Source organism: Triticum aestivum, chromosome 4B (assembly GCF_018294505.1).
Source record: "Triticum aestivum cultivar Chinese Spring chromosome 4B, IWGSC CS RefSeq v2.1, whole genome shotgun sequence".
In the NCBI taxonomy this organism is placed as follows: Eukaryota; Viridiplantae; Streptophyta; class Magnoliopsida; order Poales; family Poaceae; genus Triticum; species Triticum aestivum.
Window position 1 is genome coordinate 7,052,765 of NC_057804.1, and position 25,158 is coordinate 7,077,922.

Below are 25,158 nucleotides of genomic sequence, written 5' to 3' on the forward strand. Positions count from 1 at the left end.
CAGGTTTCCCAATTTAGATGTTGCGCAAGATTCATCTCTCTTTCCATCCCTTTGTCTTGCCTTTGGTCTTCCTACGTCCAGGGGAATGGCTTGCTTGCTGTTCACTTCGTACATAATACTTGTTCTTCCCAGAATACTGTCAGACACCATACTCCATCTTATTTATTGATGATTTTTAGGGGTTCTCATGCTTGTTTATTCTGGATTTCTCTGTCATAACTGCTTGTGTGTCCATCTGCGACAATGGTTGCTGGTCAGTTTGTCTATTTCTTGCCTTCCTTGCTCCCTAGTGCTGTTCATTATACTGTCTCTTAGGAACCTCAATTACTTATTTCTGTCTACTGTGAGGTATTTGTTCAGTTTCAATCTGAATCGCCTAACTTGGAGTGACAATCCGCATTGAGCTGGTATATCTCAAATGTCTGCAACAGTATTTAACTACTAGATGTAAATGTAAAAAATGTTGATATAACTTCAAACATTTTAATTTTGGAAGACAATGATTACCCTAATAACTCCGCCTATGTCTTCTAGGCATAGCCGGTCCCAAGCCCGGGTAAAGGAGGAGGGCTGTGATAGGCTTGGCGAGCCAACGTAAAAACTAGCCAGTCCCATGGGTATGAAACCCAATTGAGCGAGAGTAGTACTAGGATGGGTGACCTCCTGGGAAGTCCTCGTGAAAGGGTTTCATATCTAGCCTACCCCAACTTGTTTGGGACAAAAGGCTTAGTAAGAAGAAGAAGAATGATTACCCCAATGCAACTGGAGTTCAGTCAGTGTTTACTATTGCTCACTTGTTATACAGTGTACTGTCTATCTATGTTAGAACACTTGTTGGTTCTTTTAGGAATGGTAAATCTCACCATGGACTCATTGTTTGGGCAACAAAAAACATTTGTGTTTATTATTAGTAATCTTATGCCAATTGACAATTATTACTGAGCAAACAGAAGTGATGGCCGCATTGTGAAGAGCACTTATATATGTGTCAGGTTTGGTCACCTGTGACTGTTCAAACAGTTGTGGTGGTGTATCCACTTCAGATTTTTATTAAAACCTGAAGTAATATTGCATTTCTTTAATATGGTCAATACTTTCATGTAGTCTGGAACATGATGAGTCACTATTGCGTGTGTTTCAGTATGCCAAAGCTGAAAACATGTGTGGCACATCTTGTGAAAACTATCTTACTTTTGGTTGCGTCGTGTGTGCTATCTCTGCACCTGCACTTGCATGCTATTGGACAGCTTAATCTTATGCTAATAACTATGCATTTATTACTATATGACATGTAAAGTTAATTCAGTGTACCATCATTGTCTCATATGTCCTGAACATGCTTAATTGGGAACTTAACTGGGAAGCTCAGAATGCTAATTCATGTCAATTGTAAACTAGCATCCCTTTGTGATTTATGAACTTTGAGGTATGAACTCTGAACTTTTTTCGACAGAGATAATTGTGTGCCTTGTATCTCATCTCATATGGAAGTGTGGGCGGAGATAATTATGTACCTTTTATGCCATGAAGGCTAATCAGTAAATGGGAGAATGCATGCTTTTTTTATTCCAACATATTTTACTGTTCTTCACAATTCCTAGGTGTGGTTAATCTAGATGTGAAGGTTTGGTCTGAAAGCATTAGACTAAATTTGAACCATTAGGTTCATCTTTGTTCTAAGGAATGTGCTACGCATTGGTCGGCAGATCTTTTAAAAAGATCCATCGAGTAGCGATCTGTCAGATCTTTTTTTTGTAACATAGGTCTTCTTGCATAATTTCTTTTGCAGTAGAGGTCTTGTTGCAGAAAAAAATTGCGTCTCCCTTTTTTGCGACATAGGTTTTGTTGGGGAAGGGACTTTTGCAACACAAGTGATGTTGCAAAAAAAATCACAACAAAGATGTTAGAATAGTGTGGTGTGCGAGCCACATATGGGACACGCGTCACGTGCCGGAGGCGACGGACGCCTGTGTTGGATCAGTAGGCTGTTCCCAAGCTTTTCCCTTGTCCGAAAGTGGTTAACTGAAGTTCTCTCATGCTCGTGAAAGAATTCTACTGTTAAAATAATGAGATCACTAGGTGGATCATTTAATTGCCTAAAAAGGTTTTGCTTTTAAGTGTTTTTTATTTTACATGAAAAAACCAAGTTTGATAGGAATTAACTTTAATTGGTGAAGAAACTATGCCTCCAGTATTACTTTTTCTGGTTTTCTAACTAGAAACTACAGTACATTGTATTGTATGAACCATCCTGTAGTGTATGAACCATACTGTATTGTATGAACCATCTGTTTTGATAGACCAAGCCCTATCAGTGTATATAAACTTGATTTTTTGTAGTACTTGATGAATAAGAAATGATGTCTACATCCGTTGCTTAAAAATTGCTTGGAAAAGCAACTATATCATTACTCTCTAGATTCATTTGGGGGCTGGCTGTTATTACTTACTATAATTTTGTATATGTTTTGGATTCTATACAGGTTGGCACTCAGCTGGAGATTGAAGTTTTTAGCAGGAATTACTTGGCCTCGAATAACTACCTGGAAGCATTAGTGGTGTAGTGTTGGAGATTAAATCCAGCTAGTAGTATATTTACTCGAAATTTTTAAAAATAATGCTTATAGTTCTTTCTAGATATGTATGTGATGTTTTGATACAAATATTTGTTTTCAGAAATCAGTCTAGATTGTTGGAAGTTTGTATTTTCTTTCGACCATTTGCTATTGTGTGAATGAATTTGTCTTGTTGCAAACTGGGTCGCATGAAAAATCACGCTGGACAAAAAATGGGCTAATGGTTGGACTAAAAGAATAGGTATTCTAATGGGTAGAACTGAAGTAAGTGGCTAATGGGTTGGACTGGACCAAAATTATTGGGCTAAAACCTTAATTGGGCTGGTTAGTACATGGGCCATGTTGGCTGCCACGTCAGATCCACGTAGACGCCACCTCAGGTCCATGCTGCTACCAAGTCATGTAAATCTGTGACGGCTTAGTCTGTCATGGAATCTTGGGCCCGGCGGGCCTAGTGACAGATCTATGACGGCCAAAAACTGTCAAGGAAGGTACTGTGCCAAATTATGACGCGATATACATGACGGATTTCAAGTCCGTCACGTCTGCGCATCCACGACGGTTTTTCATTGATCCATGACAGCTTGGACTGTCATCGATTAACAGGTTTCTTGTAGTGTCGTACTTCACTTACACGTTATAGATGGGCTACATGCATGTCCTCCTCCAGGTTCCAGTCCCAGGTGTTCTTCATGGATGGCAAGATCCATAGCGGTGGGCAACGGGAATCATTGTCGCAGCTTTCTAGTCCGGTTCCACACGATGGAGACTCATCCAAGCTGAAGCGGCATAAATCAGGGATAGCGTGTCCCAGCATGTCGTTCATCCGGCGGCGCGCAATGAAGACACAACCATGCTTCATGAACGGCAGCCTTCCGTGTCGTGCACGGAAGGTGGCATCCGCTTCACAATGGGGTAGCTGTCCCCGATGAAAAGCGAGTACTCTCCAAGAGTGTTCCTCGGCACCCACGTAGCATCGTGGGGGTCGAACTCGGCGCCATTCATCTGGTACACGCGACATCCCAGATATGGACACATGGTGACGTACATAGTCAAGGTCCATACATAATAATGTTGTGCTCAAATATGGCGGTTAGTAATACTGTGCAGCAAATAGTACTACTCCAGTATAGAGGAAGTAAAATAATCGGCTTATTATATATAGCCACTCTTGGCTACATGGATGAGATAGTAAGACATGGAAAAACAAAAATGGTGGCAGCTAGTGGGTTCAAGTCTTCAAGGGCCTAGCTAGCTATACGCGTCCTCCAAGGTAAAAAGTACTCCTACTAGTACTACTAACTACTACCTCCGTCCTAGTTTATTGCTCCTCATTGTATTTCGTGCCAAATTTTGACAATAGATTAAACTAACAAAATGTTCACGCATGTCACCAAACATTATATTTTTGAAAACTATGTTCAAATACGAATGCAATGAGATAATTTTTCTTGACATGCATTAACATTTTGTTAGTTAAATCTTTAGTCAAAATTTGGCACAAACTACAAAGAGGACCTATAAACCAGGACGGAGGTAGTATACTACTAGTACAACAATGAAAGAGAAGGCGAGAGGGTTAAAAAAAGGGAATACCTGGGTAGATGGTGACAGTCCGATCGTCGTAGATTGTGTGACCATGTTGCACATCAGTGGTACCATGGGTAACGACTGCTAAGATAGTTGATCCCAATATGCCAAAGTCAGCTACAAGGTTCCAGGTTAGACCGAATCGTGGATGCAAATGCACATCCAGGATCGGCGATCTTATTTTGATCGGGGGATGACTGGTCCCTGCAAAATGATGGAGTACCGTTAGGGATGCAAATGATCGTGTGTGCATTCCGTTTGTAATCTCCCGTACCGTAGGATGGCAACCAGATGAAACAATTCCCCTGGCTTGTCACCGCGAAGATGCGGCCTAGATGGGGCACAGCATCTTCGAACGTGTAGGGGTACAAATCTGCCGTCGCCAACATGCGCCAGCCTCTGCCGTTACTGCGTCTTGCATTGATGGCAATCCTTATGTCGAACACCGTGATGAGATAGTAATCATCGTAGCTGCGTCGCTTTGTCGGCGGGTCCGCAATTGCTATCTTCTTCAATCTCATGTAGGCATCATCATACGTATTCAAGCCCAGCCAGTCCGGAAGGCCGATCCCAATGGTGGAGAATGGGTCTACCGGAATGGCCGCACTGCTATGGATGTTGTGCAAAATGATGGTGGTATCCGGCCGGAGGTATGCAAGCCAATCTTTGTTGGCACCAACCCAGACCTATATATATGACGGTGGGCAGCGGAGAAATTACGGGATGGAAATGGAATAACTAAGTACTACATGATCAAACTCCATTACTGACCTTCTCATCAGACAAAATCCGACTACCTCTCAACGTTGGCAATTCTAGCGGAGTCAACGTGCAACAATGGCCAGGGAGCGGTGGACTGTTCGAAGGATTTTCCCATAGAAGAACCTTCTCCTCGAGGACGCATGGAAGACCAACAAGCATGGCCTTTTCCCAAGCCTGTTTAAGCAGCGTCTTAAAAAAGTTGGTGCAGGAAGCACCGAGTCTTGCGGCGGTGAGGACGTTGGAGCGGCGTGTGATTTCACCCAGAGGATCGTCGTCCAAGGTCTCCCAGCCCCGACGAGGAGGAGAACTGCCTGGCAAATCCATGGGAGCAGCGACGAACTGCCTTCTCTTCAGGGGGAGGGGAACTGGCGAGGAGGAGATAAGAGCGTAGTAACCGCAGGGCCTCGTCCCTTCCAACTGTAGATCGTTCCTCAGCAAAGGGGTGAGGCTATTATTTACTACTAGTACTAGCATTATGGAACGTTATGGGACTGCATTATACTGTAAATAATAGCACTAGTAAGAAATTTTTGGCACTAGGTAGTAGTTTTTGGCGTGGATAAAGAAATTTTGGGTATGTTTTTGCCATTTTTTGTACACGCCAACTAGTGTCAAAAACATCTTACATTATGTGACAGAGGAGTACGTACTCGTACTGTAGCAGTACTAGTACTACTTTTTCTCAACTAGTAGTGCGATGTACTGTACTTCTAGTCTAGTCTAGTATAGTGCACCAGTTTTGAACTCTTGAATCTCAGGGCCAAGGAGCTACAGTTGGAAGTGGAGGGTACTATTGTTCTCTAGAACCATCGCTGTACTATCAATGCATGGAAAGTACACCTGCGTAGTGGCCTAGTGGGTACTCTCGGTGCTCTATTCAGCCGCTCCTCTCATGTAGCTGGCCTACTCAGCCGCTCCTCTCACGCACACACTAGCAGACTGTTTATCAGCGACGGTTACTGCGGGGGCAGAACATTTGAGTTATTTGATACAACCATACTAGGCTTTTCGCTTCCATTTGTGGAGGTGTAATGGATCTCGTCGAACTTTGTTAGTAGTTCCTTCTTTATGAATGAGATGAAGCAAAGCTTTTGCCTCCTTTTAAAAAAACACGTCAAGAGGAATTTCTTTTATAGTAGAGCCAATAATGGAGTGAAGTCCATGTGTGCAACGCCACACACTAGAGAGTAGTAGTAGAGCACTTTACGTACAGAGCCATATTGCACAGTTCCCAATGCCCCGCCAGGCTTTTCCGGCTCCTCGGACTTAATTGGGAGGTGCTAGTTTAAATATGCTACTAGTTGATGAGGAAGCTGCAAGCGAGGTGCGGCTAGGGCGAGCACGCGAGCAACGGGATGCTGGGAAGGAAAACCCGTTCACGTGGCTAGGCTGTCCAGTGCACCCAGATTGTGGGGCCGCACGTCCGTTTTACTTCAAAACTCAAACTACCCGTGTAAAATATTGGCTCGCAGCAAAGTGTAGTAGTACTTTAAAAAAAAGGCTGCCGTGTGTTCGGCCGGGATCGAACCCACAAAACGAGGTATACACTCCTGCGACCACTAGTAGTACTCGTTGGAGTACAACGCAACCTAGAATCGCCTTTTGTCGCTAGTAGTACGTACATTGTTCCTTACAAGAAACCCCTAATAATGCAAGAAACCACTAAAATGCCAAAAAACTACTACCACTTGCATACGTGGCAGACTTAAGATAAGACTACCTTATAAACCATTGTACATGCTCTTACCAACCAGCCCTACCAAGAAACGACTACTCTACAAAGTGCCGTTATAGGCACGTTTCAACCCATAGCCCTATTTGGATACATTTGTTCTCAATGTAACCCTGCCATCCAAACACCACTTTGGCTAGAGTTAGTTCAGGGTTAGAATCTAACTCGAACCTCTGACAGGGCCCATGTTTCCCATTAAGTCAACGCCTTCTATTCGACTGGGCGTTATGACTTGTGGGACCTACATGTCAGTCTGCACAAAAATCCCCGAGTGTCCTCCTACCTCCGGCCCGTCCACCTAGTCATCCTCGGCCATGGGACGCAGCTACCGCCGCCGGCAGAAGGCGGGGTCAAAACCGCCGGCGGTGCGGAGCCCATGTTGCGGCAGCCTGGATGCCAGCTCCGTCCGGCGCTCGCGACCGCTAGCTAGCATTATGGAACGTTATGGGATTGCATTATACTGTAAATAATAGCACTAGTAAGAAATTTTTGGCACTAGGTAGTAGTTTTTGGCGTGGATTAAGAAATTTTGAGTATGTTTTTGCCATTTTTTGTACACGCCAACTAATGTCAAAAAATGTCTTACATTATGTGACGGAGGAGTATGTAGTCGTACTGTAGCAGTATCAGTACTACTTTTCTCAACTAGTAGTGCGATGTACTGTACTTCTAGTCTAGTCTAGTATAGTGCACCAGTTTTGAACTCTTGAATCTCAGGGCCAAGGAGCTACAATTGGAAGTGGAGGGTACTACTGTTCTCTAGAACCATCGCTGTACTATCAATGCAGGGGAAGTACACCTGCATAGTGGCCTAGTGGGTACTCTCGGTGCTATATTCAGCCGCTCCTCTCACGTAGGAGTAGCTGGCCTACTCAGCCGCTCCTCTCATGCACACACTAGCAGCCTGTTTATCAGCGACGGTTACTATGGGGGCAGAACATTTGAGTTATTTGATACAACGAGACTAGGCTTTTCGTTTCCATTTGTGGAGGTGTAATGGATCTCGTCGAACTTTGTTAGTAGTTCCTTCTTTGTGAATGAGATGAAGCAAAGCTTTTGCCTCCGTTTAAAAAACCACGTCAAGAGGAATTTCTTTTATAGTAAAGCCGATAATGGAGTGAAGTCCATGCGTGCAACGCCACAAGCTACAGAGTAGTAGTAGAGCACTTTACGTACGGAGCCATATTGCACAGTTCCCAATGCCCTGCCAGGCTTTTCTGGCTCCTCGGGCTTAATTGGGAGGCGCTAGTTTAAATATGCTACTAGCTGATGAGGAAGCTGCAAGCGAGGTGCGGCTAGGGCGAGCACGCGAGCAACGGGATGCTGGGAAGGAAAACCCGTTCACGTGGTTAGGCTGTCCAGTGCACCCAGATTGTGGGGCCGCACGTCCATTCGACTTCAAAACTCAAACTACCCGTGTAAAATATGGCTCGCAGCAAAGTGTAGTAGTACTATTTTTAAAAAAAGGTCGCCGTGCGTTCGGCCGGGATCGAACCCACAAAACGAGGTATACACTCCCGCGACCACTAGTTGTACTCGTTGGAGTACAACGCAACCTAGAATCGCCTTTTGTCTCTAGTAGTACGTACATTGTTCCTTACAAGAAACCCCTAATAATGCAAGAAACCACTAAAATGCCAAGAAACTACTACCACTTGCATACGTGGCAGACTTAAAATAAGACTACCTTATCAACCATTATACATGCTCTTACCAACAAAAATCCTCGAGTGACCTCCTACCTCCGGCCCGTCCACCTAGTCATCCTCGGCCATGGGACGCAGCTACCGCCGCCAGCAGAAGGCGAGGTCAAAACCGCCGGCGGTTGGAGCCCATGTTGCGGCAGCCCGGATGCCAGCTCCGTCCGGCGCTCGCGGCCGCTAGCTAGCCAAGATAGCTCTGTCCAGCTGCTTGTCTGCAAGGTTTGCTAGTTATATTGGCACGGCAGCACGACGGCTTGCTCGCGCGCGCCACGCTCAGGCCAGCCATCTAGGTCGAGCGAAGGCCAGTGCAGCGGCTTGCTCGCTCGTGAGTCACGCTCGGGCCAGCCTGCCAACCCGTGCGGAGGCCAGCGCGGCGTCCGGCCCGTCCGGCGGAGGGGCGGCCAACTCGCTCATCACTGGAGCCACCGACGAACACGCATCAGTACTGTTTGAAGTAATGTTCAGGAAAAATAATGATTTGAGGGGGAATAACAGGATAGAAGATCAGATGTGGGTCCCTCGTGTCAATGGTCAAACACAATGTGTTGGTTTAAGCTGCCTCGTCGACATAGACGTGTGGGCCAACCCTGTCATAAATGGGTTTAAACGAACCTAATCGGTAGGAGTACTAGGTTGTAGTTTTTGGCGTGGATTAAGAAATTTTGGGTATGTTTTTGCTATTTTTGTACAATAGATTCTTCCTACGAGCTGGTTGAAAGTGGTAGTTTTTTGTTAAATACTCTACATATTGTAAGTAGGAGTGAAAGTTAAGTTTTGGAAACCAATAAGCAAGGCTAGTTACATAGTGCATATGTGTACATGATTGAAAGTAAATATCAACCATGAGTGACTAATATCTTGATGGAAAACTCGAAACTATGGAATACTAGGAAAAAATGCATGGTTGGAAATACTAGCAATGTTCATGTCCGTTGCAACGAATCATAATTAGAATAATACTTATTCACAAACTTGGTACAAAACACTCTAATTTTGATATACATATGTTTTAATTAGAATATATTCCTTGGGCTACTTTGGTGAGGTCAGGGAGGGATGTTGTTGGTTTTAAGATACTAATTATGGGTTTTTCTGCAAATTGGTAGACAAGTGGGATGTTGGTGAGAAAAGGCAACAACTTACCTCACAATCGTTAGCTGTAGATCTAATGGTCAGAAATGACGGATGGCAGACACACCAGCATCACCAACTTAGTCTTGTGTAGGAGTACTAGCAAGATCCGTGCATTGCACGGAACATCAAGATGCATTTTTTATATAAAACACTTGTTGTGATTGACCCTTGCGGGAGTAATCCTATGTGTAAAAACTAATGATATCTCGAGAAATATGAGATAAGATGAAGAGGAGTGGGGTGTGGTGGTGGTTGGTGGTCGGACTGAGCAGAGGCATGGGGATTGACGACGCCGGCACCGGCCACCAGGCCAGTTTGTTCCAGAGGCTTCCTTTCATAATTGCTCAACAATGAGGTTTGTTGGAGATAGGGATGAACGAGGGAAGGGCTTGTCTGCAAATGTGGAGAGGGGTGCGGGTATCTTTTAGTTTAATTTCCATCCGTCAGATATAGATCGGACGGTTTATATTGCAAGATGGCACACGTACCATCATCACCACCTCGGTTTTTTATAAAAGAAGAAATATAAGTATGGAGATACAAACGTATTATCGATACTTGCTTTCGTATACTAGCATCTACATTCTATTCAACGCCTCGGCATGTGGGGCCTTAGCACAATGACTTCTCGACTGTGTAAAACAAAGATTTTCCCGTCGCCGACAAGGAGGGGGTGACGGCGACGCGCTTTTTGGCTTGCACTAGTCCTAGTAGTCATACTAGGTGGTCTAAGCACGTGTAGATTTATTCTTTTTCATGTCTCGTGTTCGCCGTACTGCCACGACTGTTGATGAATAGAGGTAAGTTATTCACGGGGAAACCCTTGATGAGCTTGTTTTAGAGAGAGAGAGAGAGAGTGCGTGTGTGATATGTTAGAGACTGAGGCAATGATAACAGATTCTTTGTGTCTATGTGTGTGGAGGATAGAGAGATACATGTACATGGGGCTTTGTGTTGTGTAACGTGGAGACACATATACATAATTATATAGTGAGTGTGTGAGATACACATGCGGACATGGGGAGAGATGAGGATCCAGATAAATGGATGTTTGTGCGTGTTTGTGTGTGTTTGTGCACGCGTTTGTGTGTGAGAGGGAGAGAGTGTACATGGAGTAGAGAGACCACTGATGATGTAAACCTAGTATAAGGGAAGGGGGAATGGTGTGACATGTGTAGTAGCGGGATAGCACGGGTGCGGGCTGGGGGAGCAGACTATTTGGAAGAGACATCGAGTGTGTGTGTGGGAGAGGGGTGTCAGAGCAAGAGAAAGAGAGAGCTAGCGACGGAGAGAGAGAGAGAGGAAGAGAGGGGCGAGAGGGGTCGTTTGTGTCCATAAATGGCGTATAGATAGGGAGACAATGTTGATCTTGTCCGAAATTGGCCTATGAACGGAGACACAAGGGAAGCGAGTCATCATGTGTGTGATAGGGACTTCATGAGAGATCTAGAATAGATGGTGTAGAGAACAATGTGCGAAATCGAAAACGACTATACATTAAGGAGCTATGCAAAGAGTCACGACATATATGTATGCAGGGAAGGAGCCGGGGCGGGTCCGCATGTGGGAGAGATAGAAAGAGGAGAGTGGTGCACAAGGAGACAAAGTGTGCTTGTGTGCAGTGGGAGTGGTGTGTGAGGTGAGTGCGCGAGAACCACATAACTAGGGAGATAGACGTTTGGGGGCGACGTTTTGTGTGTATGGGAAATATACACTCTACATAGTGCGTGTGCTTGGGTAAGAGAGATAGCGGGAGACCTAGAGAGTGAGGGAAGAGATGTGTGCATGCCCGAGAGACAAAGTGATAGAGACCTATGTTGGGGTCCGGACTTTACAAGAGAGAGGGGTGTTAATGTGCTTGTGTGTTGGTGTTTGGGGGAGAGAACGACTTCTGTGTGTGTGTGTGTGTGTGTGTGTGTGTGTGTTTGTGGTGGTGGTGGTGGTGGTGGGGTGGGGGGGACTTCAGATAAAGAGTGAGGTGTCTATATTTGAGGGACTTTAGCGTAATTGAGATATTGTGCACTCATGGTTGATCCATTTGTTTCACAGTTTGTATTATGAGATTACGATACTTTTGAACATGCGTGATATACCTTGATGTACCAGAATTACAAACCTAAGATTGGAATTTTGGAATTCGACTCCATCATTAGCTTTTGTAATTCATTTAAACGGAGGTACATTTTTTAAGCCGGGATTTCGTGATTTCAAATTCATATATCAAACCTAGAGATATACACATACGGGCATGTTCAAACTTTATAATCATCCACTTTATTCATACACATACACATTTTTGCTTTTGTCAACATATTTAGGATAAACACATTCTGAATTTTATTTGAATTCGACCGTATGATGGTATTTGCTTGTAGTAGCCCAATGATCCATATTTGAATTGAATGGACAATCTAAGTTTCGAGTTGGAGACATTGATTTTCAAAACTTGCACATTTTTTGCGTGCAAAACAAACAAATTATCGGCCATGATATCATAGTCGGCTGTACGAGAGCAGAATACTTATAATTTTAGGCGCCAAAAGCTTTCAAACTTCCCGCTCACATCGAAATATCACGCGCCCGAAAGTTTAGCCCTGTGATATTCCTGTTTTACCCCTGCCACATGAACGGAAAAGGGCTGCTTTGGTAACTCCATTGTTTTCCTCTCTTTGCCCCCAACATTCTTCCCTAGAGCCCCTCCCCTTCCCCTCCCCGACCCCCCCAACCACGACAAGCCGCCGAATCTAGTCCTCCGCCCCAGCGGTCGACCTCACACCCCGCCGGATCTAACTTCCGCACCTTGGAACCCCCAACTGCCAACTCACCACTTCACCGGAGCCGCTTCAGTGACTGGCTTGTCCACCGCTCCAGATCTCCTTGACTGCCATCATGGTCCACCGCACCGGATCTGCTTAACTGGCGCCCTCCACCACAACGTAGGCCCTTCACTGACTCCCTCGTTCGCCCCTTCGCTGGCCCTTCATACAATCCCTCGTCCGATGCAACAGATCCGCCTCACCGAAAGCACTATACTACGCGCCCGCCGAAGCCTTCGTCCACTGCACCGGACCCGCTCCACGGACGCCATATTCAACTCCACCGGCCCTGCTTTACCGATGCCACAGCCTCATCAGGTTATTTCAATTTGTACTCCTTCGGTTTTTCTCTTTATTGTGCAACTGTTCACTTGCCACAAATGAGCTTTCTTGTATGTTGACAGGCGCGCAACCGTAGCACCGGAGCAGCTTCAGCGACGGCGACAGCCGGCCCAAACTCAACTGCAACACGAGCACCATCGACGATCCTTAGCTATCAAGTATGACAACGATACCCATACGTCGTCGAGAATCAGGTACTATTATCCAATGGCTGGCGCCTACGTTCACTTTCCTAGCATAAGCACCGCACCTTTGAATTTATTCAGGGCATCATTCAGTTTTTCATGAGACGCGTTATTCTGCTTGCACCTGTAGGGCCATACTTCTGGCAGTGAACATGTTACATGTGTTAAATTACATACCAGTGCACATATAGTTAATATGCTTTAGTTTTATTCTGATGCCACCTGTTGGTTCCATCAGACTGCTTAATGTTCTCTATGCTTAATTACACATTAGCAAACTAGCATGTGGTTCCGCTGCTTTTTGTTTGTTTTACCCTACATTTTCTGATGCTAGCTATTACATCACTGCTTCGAGCCTCTGTTCATTACTTGTTTGTGTGTTCTTGATCTTCCCAAGTTGCATGACTAATTTGATGCTTCTATTAATTATGGAGCTGCCAACCCCATCAAGCAAAATATTTGTTCTTTTGGTGCTGGCACCTCGAACAAGCATAAAAATAGAGGGAAACAGATATATTGTCGTGTATGCACACACCCTTCTTTCATTAGTTTAGATGAACCATTGATGATCAATTCGGACCAGTGCATGCGATTAAAATTAATTTTACCTCAATAGATGGTGCAGAATAAACTACAACAACTATATTTGCAACCACGGGATGCTGACGATATCTTCAAAGAACATTGCAACAGCAGCTAGGCTTCACAGCAACATATGATAAGCGGGTGTGTTTTAGTATATGTTAAATGTAATGCGAGTGGGCTACTTTCTTGGCTTGTGCCCTCAACGTGTAATCCTACGGAATTACAAATAGTTCAGTTGTCTGCTTTGCTGTATTGCTTGATTCGAATGCTTGTTTGTTGTTACGTTATACCCGAGTTGGCCAATATGTCAGCAGTGCCTGCTGTACTATCGTAAAGAAATGCATGCCTATTTTATTTGAGTCCTTAACTTTTCCTCTCAACTTCATCACAAGATTGTCTTCGTAGTTTATATGAGGCCACACTGTTAAGTGCTTTCTCAGATTATTTCAACTGCTTAGATGCCTTGGCAACTTAAATATAGCGGTTGTACACTCCCTTTCAACTTTCATCTTACCATTTTAATTTATTTTTGACTGATGCTGCTTTGAACCATTTAAATATAGTTTGCCATGCTCGGCAATAATTGTTCCGTCGTTTACCATGTAAGCTTACTGCCTGGATCATACGATAACTATCTCTTACTTATGTCTAGCGGAAACCTTTCAGGATGCCGTTCACACTAGGATACAATGTACAGCCCCAGAATCTATTTGTGGAAGCAGTGCGCCATCCATGTTACCATATGGTAGCAGTTCAGAGGCAACACCGCCGGAGAGCAGTCTGAGCACAGATATTATAGTGCTTGAGGCTCTACTAGAGGCAGAAAGAGATGGTGTGGCTGCCATGAATGAGGTAATCTTTATCTTGAGGCTGGAAATTACGGAATTAGCGGCACGCATTATGCAAGCAACCCAAGAATTGGAGGAAGTAAGAATGTTGCATTTGAAGACGGAGGAGGTCCTGCTGTTTCTGCTATCGTCTGAAGCCTAAGGTAATCCCGGTTCTTCTTTAGATACCAGTTGAAATTGTCATTAACTTATTGTACTTGCATGTTGTGTCATGTCTCTGAATGGATTATGTTGCAAGACCTCCTATGTTGTCCGGAATTCCATGTTGTCCATGTGTTGTAATGATCTGAATTTTGTAGGTGAGGTAATCCTCAGTACTTGTATGATTGACATAAGGTGAACTATTTTTCGTGTGAGCATATTGTATTGGATGAAATAACTGTTTGAATCAGAGTGTATCCAACCTACTGAATTCGAAGATCATGGTATTTCTAAATCATAATCATATATAAAGGTGGAATAAATCTTTGTTGTGGTTTTGAAGAAATAAATAACAAAATGTATAATTATCTGTGGATATTCGTAATCCAATACAAACTGGATTTGAATTTAGTTTGCCAGGTCCCAGGGCAAACGTGGATGCTAATTCTCCCAAGTTTTGAACGAAGCGGCTAAACACCCACTATAATTTGTGGGCTGCCCGAAGAAAGTGTTTGCGAGATGGAAATTACTGTCTACCCCTGACACTTGACATCCTTATCGACCGGATTTACACTGCTGTCGATAGGGGTAGACTAGTAACTTCAATCAGACGTGACACGACGGCCTCTGAGCCCATTCAGACACGGTGGGCGCCAAACATGGGCGGCAAAACACATTTGGATTCAAGCTCGTCCGAAAGAAATGTGTCTCTTCCTCCATTTCCCCATTCATACACGGTGGGCAGCAAAACAAACTCTCCTCGTCCGAAATCGATGTAGGCTAATATTTTAAATAGGGGCAGATGTGTAACTTCCATCAGACGTGACACAACCGCCCTACCTGTCAGCCCCGTTCATACACCGTGGGCGCCAACCGTGGGCGCCAAAACACCCTCTCCTCGCCCGAAACAGTTACCGGTAAATATTTGGGAGATGCGAGATTACCGTCCTATCCCCAAGCGACGTGATGTCTGAAATTTTAAACGGGGGATAAGTTCGTAACTTTCCCCCATTTCATAGAAGCGCGTCCCAAAGTTTGAGATCGCCCCCCTCCCCTCCATTTCCCCATTCATACACCATCGGTGGCACGACAACCTCCGCACTGCGGCCAGCCTCCTCCGTCCGCCACCCCATCCTCCACCTTGCCGGAGCCGCTACCCCTACCCCGTCGTCCACTGCAAGAGATGGACGTCTCTCCTCCACGATGCTGGACCAGGATCCTTTCATCGCCTCCTCTCACTTAATCGGCACCATGGTCCACCTTGCCGTTGCCGCTCCTACGACCGCCTCGTCCACGGCAACAGGATATATCCCCCGACCCGCCCGTCTGCCGTCTAAAGTCTTCTTCCCCGCCGCCGACAGCCATCGCACCCGCAACACCCTTAATGTATCAGCATAGGCCTACACGGCGTCGCAAGAGAGGTGGTACTCTTCCATATGTGCTTAAGTTATTGATCTCACCCGGAAAATAGATCGTAATTTGTTTACTGTACTTTTCTTGTCCGTACCAAATCGTAGTGGCTAGTTGAAAGCAAACATTGGTTGCGAAGTAGCTTTGTTCGGTTTGCACCTTCAGATCCGCCATGGCACGGGCACTATACTCGTAAAGCTTATGGTTTGCCCCCTTTATATTCACTACCATCATCGTAGGTGCTTCGTGTCGTGCTAGCACTGCTCCTCAAGACCTCAACCCAAACCTTACGTGTTCAAATACGAATCTGATATGATGCTCATATCACTAAAATAGAGAACGTTTAATTGGTCACCTAATGTTCCTATATTCGTTTCGAAAAGCATGTGCGCCACCCACTGGTCCAGCTAGTTCCACTTTCCTAATTTTTCTCTTGATGCTTAGGGTTTTCCCCTTTTATCTACTCTACTATGATCTCCGTAGGTGCTTTTTGTCGTACTAGAATTACTCCACCCTTCAAGCTAAACAACACAACACTCAGAATTCGAAAGCTCAGTTGTTCAAATATGATTGTGATATGATACTGATATTAGTTAACCGACACATTTAATTGGTTAGCTAAAGGTCCCACTTAAGTTTCCAAATGCATGTCGTGACATATAGAGAGACAGCATAATTGCATTTCTTTGTCACTTGTTGACCGTACTTTCTTGTCCATACCAAATCTTAGTTGTTATTTTAAAGCAAACATCGGTTGCTAACTACCCTTTGCGCGGTTTGCAGCTTCAGATCTGCCATCCCACTGCCACGGTCAACACTGTACTTATCATGCTTATGTTTTCCCCATTTTATGATGACCACAATCAGCCTACGTGGTTCGTGTCATAATAGCACTGCTCCACCCATCGAGCTAAACAAGCTTAGTTGTACAAATTCATATCTGATATTATTGCTGATATTATTAAAACTGAGAGATGTTTAATTGGTTAGCTAAATGTTCCTAATTTAGTTTCGAAATGCATGTGAGCCACATATGGAGAGACCGGAAAGAATAGTATTTTTTTGTGTGCTCTGGTTCATCATGGGTGGCCAACCGACATTGTATTGAAACACTTGTAATATCTTCAATCTGCTTGCTCTTCTGCTCTTCTTTAAGATGATACTCTTCTCTTGCAGTCGACTGGTCAGGTCGAGTTGTTCTCCCTTAGTATATTTTGAATCTGTCAGGTCAGGTCGACTTGTTCTTCTTTACTATATGTTGAAGCTATCATCTCGAAGTGTCATCACTTATGGAGCTCTCATATTTTGAGGAGTAGGCCACATTATATTAATGCACACAACAAATTACAGCATGCATGGCATATTTTAAAAGAATTGCAGAGATAGCACAAAGGGGTTTACAGGGAGGCAGTATTGGATTAGAATCACTTCTGCATTACAAAGAAAATCTCACTTGTTTTTATGTTTTCATGCATGTGAGATATTGAACATTATCAAAATGAATATGAGAATGGGCGCATGATAGGAATATTGCGGAACGATCCACTGGCTAACAAACTTGGCATGGTGAAGGATGGCCTATCTTATTCACCCATCAAGGTGCTTGCTCTAAATTTGCAAAGTTGTATTGGTCGCACATATTTTGCATCTGACCTCTTGCATTTCTTCTACTTTGTTACACCATTTGCTTAGTTTAAGCACCATATATGAGTATATGCCATAACTATCCATTTTCTGTACCTATTCCATGTGTCGTCACACTATGTTTTTTCAGTCAAATGTTGTTCTTTCGTGATAGATGTCCAAAAGGAAGAGGGTGAATGCAGATCCTCAAGGAGTACAAACTAGGTATTTGGAAAAGGTAGTGGTACCTGTTAAATCAGATAGATCAGCAGCCACAGAAAACACAGGCCCAACTGTACCACACTTTACCCCTACTCTAGTGGCCAAACCCCTATTAGAACTTCTGGGAGCCCAGCGTCATGTACTGTCTATGATATCAATTCAAAATTTGAACTCCTAAATTTCTGCTTGTGCCTTACCTTCTCTCTTGTATGAAAACTAATTTCAGATGAATCTCCTGGCTCAAAGGATCATACGATCTCAAAACAATAATGGGCTCTGCATTGCTCTTGTCAGTACCTCTCTCCCTTTTGTCTTGTAACGATGTACTTAATTAATTGCTATTTGATTATGTATCATCAGTCTGCACCTGAGCTTCATTATCCTCTGTTTCTTCTAATATTATTTGATCTATATTTACTCTTTGCAAAATGTAGAATAATGGCAACGCTTATAAAGAATTTTTTTTGGGGAATTTATTGAATTATCCTTCCATCAACATGGAGAAGGGCTTTGTCCAGCCCGTGTTAACATGTAATGTAAGTTCATCCTTCTCAAGCCTTCAAACTTTGTTCTAGTATAGATTTGGATAGGCATCATTGCCTCCACTGCTGTTTGCTTTGTTGTTTACATCTGATTAGATGTTTGCAACAACTACCAGTTTCAAATTGTAGTTGTAAAAACAAGTTCCTTATGCAGAACAGATCCATTTATTTGCTTATATAATTGTGAAACCTATTACGTGTCTCCTTATTTCTCTTTCAAAGTCGTATCTCTTACGCCAGGCAGAACTTTAGGGAAGATAGTGAGCCAAACCATCTTGAGGACAGCGAGATGATCCCAAGGTCCTGTCTTGATGAAGACAGTGAGTTGAAGCTACTCACCAGCAGGTGTGAGACAACCTCTGTGCAGTCGCTGCCTCAATCAGTTCGACTTCTTCAGTCTCAACTTAAAGCGGAAAGGCTTGCTTCAGCTTAGCTCCGACTTGAAGTCAAAGATGCAATGAAGATGTCAGAGGACTGTCATGCGCACCATCATGCCTTAAATATAGTGTTGATGTATCTATCGTTGACACAACTAAGGTCTACTCAGCTTCTTCAGCTGTTTGGGGGGGCGGGCGACCTGGCCAGGCCTAGTGCCTTCTGAAGTGCTCTCAGTTTTGTTCTTTTGTCGGCGCGTTTATTTGCACTGATGGCGAACTTTGATGCCCAGTGGATGTAATATGTGTGATAGCCGCGATAGCCTAGCGTAAGTTGCTTGCTTATTTATTTCCTTATTGTCTTGTTTATTTGTTTGCTTGTAGTCATTGCAGTTCTTTTTCCGCGGTTTGCTAGTGGCTGCAATAACCTATTTTTTAAAACTATGCCACAATAACCATGGGCTAATATTTACTATAGTGACACTGGGCCTCATACGGGCCGTAGAAACAGTGGGCCTTCTACGGGCTGTAGAAACAATGGGCCTTCTACGGGTCGTATCATCAATGGGCCTTATACGGGCAGTGTGATCGATTGGCCAAACATGGGCCAATAACAGGCCGCATTATGGCCGTAAATGGGCTAGAGTTGGAATCGTCCGTTCATGGGCCGACCATAACGGGCCATCGTTAATAGGCCGTATTTCATGACGCTATGAAACGGCCCAACGTGTTAACGGACCACAAACGGGACGACTGTAACCACGGGCTGAATTTAGCCCATAAGCAGAAAATGATAGTAACGGGCCGTAAGTAAACGAATGCTGGAAATGAGTCCAAGAATAAATGGGCTCTGAGAAGGCCGAAAGATAACATGGGCTAGAAACGGCCCAACGGAATAACGGGCCCTTAATGGGTATAAAGTGATACACTGTTCATTACGGGCCAGTTTCACCACGGGCCGTTAATGGGTGTAAAGTAATACACTGTTCATTATGGGCCAGTTTCGCCACGGGCCGTTAATAGGCCAAGAGTTACATAGGGCCTCATATGGGCCAAAAGACGTCATGGGCCATACATGGCCAGAAGTAAAAATGGGCTGCAATCATATTGGGTGGCCCAGATGACGCTACTGGGCCTAATTCGGATAGGGCGTAACGGGCCTTGGGTTAGCGGGCTGTAAATGGGCTATATGCGAACATGCCGTTAACAGTCTTTACATGGGCCGGCCCGCCACCTTTTGACCAAGTCAAACGGGCCGGCCTTTTCACAGGAGTGGGCCTCTGTTGGGTCATGCCACGTGTCGACGTATCATAGGCGCCTTTTCTCCAATGAGTGGATGACATCTGTCCCAACGGTGAGCCGACACGTGTTTCCTTCAGCCAATGATGATTTTACACATGGAAAATCCCCATTGGCCGGGGCTGTTAACGGGTTATCGGATCCAAAACCCGACCCGATAGCTTAACGGCGTTCCGTTATGGTGGATGCCACGTGTCGGTCACCCTTGACGAAAGCACTTCTGTGACGCACGATTTATCGTCATGGAAGTGGACACTTTCGTGATAATAATTTTGGTAATGTCATGGAACACTTCTACGACAGCACATGTATGACTATCTTGATTCTGTCATAAATTTGTCATGAATGTACATGCGTGACAAAAAACGCGACCTACTGTGACAAACACGTATCATCACGAAAGTGTATTTTTTTGTAGTGGGATGACAAGACAGACATGTCAGGAGATTATGAAAAGTTTGATGAAATTGCTCCATTCACAGTGAATATTGACCCGAGCATCCAGTTAAATGATGAAGATTTTCCATGGCTACGGTGCAAAGGGACACACGCGAAGAAAAAGTTTTCACACCCAAAGATCCGGGATGTGATCGGCTTCACTATCATCACTTTCTTCTGTGTTTCACACTCAGGAGGAAATCTCTGTAATAGTTAGGGTAGTTATGTGTTTTGGCATTTGAAACGCGAAGAAATTTTATGTGCAAACAAATTCTTTCATGCATTTACTAATTTTTTTCAGCTAAATGACCCTGAAATTGAAAAGCATTTTAAATGAACTCAGAAAAGGTTGAAAGTTGGCATGGTATCATAATTTCACCCACATAGCATGTGCAAAAAAGTAGAGAGGGTTACGGCAAAAACTGGATGCACTTCGTGTATAAAATGGACAATCTCTTTCGAAGTATCAGGGTTTCGGACGAAAACTCATCTGTTACAAAAGCATTTCATTTTTTAAATAACCTAAGCATTACCAAATTGAATATAATGATAAAACACAATAATATTAAACATAAGAAAAAAGAATCACTGATTTTTTTTCAAAGTTAAGTTATTCACAAACTAGTGATTCACACAAATTTCAAATAATTCAAAATTTAAACTATTCAAATTTGAAAACTACCGGCACTAACAGAAAGTTTGTAATTTTTTGTACCTAAAGCAAAAATATTCAGAAAGAAACTCTAAATACAACAAAAAACAACTCAAAATAAATAAAACAAAAATAAATAAAGCAAAAAAAATTAAGAAAATAAAAAAGCCCGCCTACTGGGCCAAAACGGCCTGCATACGACTAGAAACACAATCTTTTGTTGTGCCAGGATCCAGGCCCGCAAAGGTCCAGTAGGCCCACAGGACAACACCGAACAGGTAGGCCCGGTAGACCTGCTTAGGAGAGGAGCTCGAGAGAGCTACCGCACTGGGGCTTATAAACAAGTGCGGTAGCCCCTCGACTAGCGAGGTGGGACTAAACTTGCCGCACCTCACTACGCCAGCGCACCCCCTTTAGTATCGGGTGGTGGCTGCAACCGGTACTAAAGAGGGTGTCTTTAGTACCGGTTGGTGCTACGACCCGGTACTAAAGGTGGGCACTTCCCGCCGCTTGGCCTGGCGAAAACAGACCTTTAGTACTGGTTGGTGGCTCCAACCGGTACTAAAGGTCCATCCTATATATACAACACTTGCAAAAAATTCAGTTTCCCTCTCTGTTTCTTCTCTCCGTCAATGACACGCGCCGTCACCGCCCCGGCCGTCCCCGCCCCTCGTCGCCGCCCCGGCCGTCCCCGTCCCCGTCGCCGCGCCGCGCCCCGTCGCCGCGCCCCGCCCGGTTTAACACCAAGAATTCTTGGATTGAACCTAAGAATCAGTCTTCAACTTGAAATCATTGAATCCTCTGTTTTCAGCTAGCCAGGAGCACATCAAATTTCAAAAGAAAAGAGAGCACATAAATTCGCTGTCAGATTGTCAGTACCTTAGCAAGCTGGATCATTCCTGCCATATCGTAACAAATAATGTCCATGAGACGGACGTGAGGATACAACTGAGCACTAACAACGAGCATTTATTGTGTGAGTTAACTAGCTGCCAAGATACAAAAAAGCCACCGTAGTATTCAGCAGGATTGAAATCATCCATCTGTCTCTTGTTACATGATTGCGTGGTTTACAATCAGACCAGAAAAGTTTGTTTACAACCCATACAATATATCGTGTCGCAATACATTAAATACCTTTTACAGGTAGCTAATAATGGCACCAGAAACTAGTACATATAGTAGTACACACCAAACATACATCTCTTGGGCAGCTCAACTGCAGATGAAGCAGGCCACTCACGCTGCATCTTTGCGGGTCTTCTTCATCAGGCGAGCCCGAGTTATAGCCACCCATACATAAACCTCGTCATACAACTTGTCAACAAACTGGAAGTAGGAAATCGCCCAGGTTCTCCTCAGTAACATGGTGCAAAACACCGTCCAAAGGCCGACCACAAACCCTATGCTCATCCCAAGGTAGAGATACGCGATATGATCTGCAACTTCATGGACGACACTTTGCTCTGTGTCAGTAGTACCGGTAGAGCAGTTATTGGAGAGAGGGTGACCGCAGAGACCGGGGTTGCCGATGTAGATATCAATCTGGTTGCCGAGAGTTTGCAGCTGCGGCCCCGATGGTATCGGGCCTGACAAGTTGTTGTATGACAAGTTCAAGGAGCTCAGATAGGTTAGAGCCGACAAACCCGATGGGATTTCACCAGAAAAACTGTTGTAGGATAGGTCGAGGGACTGCAACTGCTTCAGATGATCTATCTTGCTTGGGATTTTGCCGGTGAAATGATTACTTGATAAATTCAAACTGGTGAGCCCAATGAGCAAACTTATCTCCTCTGGAATCTGTCCTGTTAAACTGTTACATGACAGATCAAGATTCACAACTTGGCTGAAGACGCCCAGAGTATAATCACGTGTTTGGCCTTTTGTGATTACTGGCATGCTATCCGCATAAACATAGTCAATCACATCCTTATATTTGACTCTCATTGCTTTCAAGTTTGATAGCAACCATGGTATGCATCCTGATATATTGTTATGGGCCATGTCCAAGTAATAAAGGTTTTCAAGGCAAGTAAGGTTCTTGGGAATATGACCACTGAACATGTTTGATCTCACCGTCAAAATTTCCAATCGTGGCATTTTTTCTGGTAACCACTTTGGCAATATTCCAGAGAACTTATTGTATGAGAGATCAAGGAACATCAATTGTGAGGCACTCTGAAGAAATTTAGGGAATTCACCTGAGAGACCATTGTTGCTCAAGCGTAGACTATACATCCGAGAACCAAACTGATCAGCAGAGTTTGCTCTGGACACTGAAGAACTGTTATCTGACTCCTTCCAACACTGCACAACATCTCCTGTTAATTTGTTTCTTGACAAGTCCAACCGTGCTAGACTAGTCAATTGGCACATAGATGATGGAATGGTGCCTGTAATTTTATTATCTGCCAATGACAACATAAAAATTTGTGGTGCTTTTAGCTCTGCTGGCAATGACCCTGAGAAAGAGTTCGAAGAGAGATCCAAGCTTGTTATATTTAGAGGGAATAGCCGTGGAACTAGACCTGTAAGATTGTTTGACCCCAGATCAATACTGTTGGCTGACATGTGCTGTAGATTTGACGGTAATGAACCACGCAACATGTTTTCTGATGCATCCAAAGCTGAAGCTTGGGAAAATGTCACCCAAAACCAATCAGGAATAACATCATCCAAACTTGTATTTCCAAGAAGAAGATAATCAACGCGAGTTTGCCATCTAAGCCACTCTGGAAAACGGGGGCCTACTGTGCATGACTCTAAATTTATGTGCTTTAGTCTAAATGGAGGAACCCAACTTGGTTCAATATCCATTTTCAAGGAGTTGTCCGACAAGTCCAGGTACTCTAAATTCAATAAGCCTGAAAAATGTTCCTTCACGAGCACACCGTCGAGTTTATTATTGCCAAGACTCAACAATGTCAAGTTACCAAGTGCTCCAACTTCTAGCGGCAGGTTTCCGGTCATAGTCGTATTCCTCATTGACAACTTCTGTAATGTACTCCATGAGCACCATGGCAACCGATCCATGAACTCCCCAATACTCACATCAATGTTGTTATCATCAAAATTCAGCACTTTCAAACTGCACAAGTTTTCTAAGTTGCTCGGTATCAAACCCACAAGATCATTTGCACTAAAATCAATTACTTCAAGGGATGTCATGTTTGCCAATTGTTCAGGAATAGGTCCATGCCACTCACAATGGGAGAGGTGAAGCTCCTTCAGGCTTGTGAGATCCCAGAAGAACCAGTTATGCTCTAGTGTTGCGTCAAATGAGTTGGATGATAGATCAAGGACTTGGAGATGTGTGAGATTTGATTTTGAAGTAGCAGACACTGTGTGGGTAAGGCCGCAATTTGCTAAACGAAGCACTCTTAGAGAAGAAAGCATGTTAACCATGTGAAACCAATCCCGCACAGCAAGGAGGTCCACTCCGCTCATGTCAACATAACTCAACAGTGATAGACGTGACAACCATGCAAGATCTACTGCGTGCAGATCATTGTAACCCCCACTAACATCAAGATATTTCAAATTTGAGAGATTACCGAGTTGGGAAGATATTCTCCCACTGAAACCTGACGACGAGAGATTGAGATACCTTAGCTTCTGCAGAGAGCCCATGAACGCAGGAATGCTTGTGTGGTTGAATTCATTGTAACTCATGTCAAGATACCTCAACTGTTGCAAAGCAGCCAAAGAAGAGCTCATCTCATTTCTCAACAAGCTCAGGCTGTTGGACTTGTACAAACCTTGGAAGGAACTTACTACGTAGTTGTTGCGGAGGTCGAGCTTTACGACATGGCCCGTTCTGCTGCTGCACCGGACTCCCGCCCACTGACAGCAATCTTCACCCTGCCATGACGAGAGACGGCCAGCAGGGTCTAGAAGGCCCGCCTTGAAGGACAGAAGCGCATCCCGCTCCCTGCTGATGCAGGTTCCAGCCCCACCTGATACCCTTGCCTGAGCACCGGAATCAGACGGCTCTGCAAAGAAAATCAACAGGCAAAGTATTGATGCAGCTCCTTGGGCTAGATGCCCAAGCTTAGCAGCCATATTGGTTGGAAGAGGGAGAACAGCTACCGGAAGGGAACGGCAATGGAATGATCACAGAGACTAGCAGATCCCACTCCAGGAACACAGTATACGGTCTATGATAATGGTCTTGGTCTTGGCAT

The 25,158-nt window shown here is 44.3% G+C and overlaps 1 protein-coding gene across 1 annotated transcript; it reads right to left on the minus strand.

Moving 5' to 3' along the window:
* Positions 1-21,972: 21,972 nt before the first annotated feature.
* On the minus strand, positions 21,973-25,142 carry LOC123094173 (receptor-like protein EIX2). The gene has a single exon (XM_044516231.1). The coding sequence runs from the start codon at positions 25,034-25,036 to the stop codon at positions 22,214-22,216; it is 2,823 nt and encodes a 940-aa protein (XP_044372166.1). The 5' UTR covers positions 25,037-25,142; the 3' UTR covers positions 21,973-22,213.
* Positions 25,143-25,158: the final 16 nt, after the last annotated feature.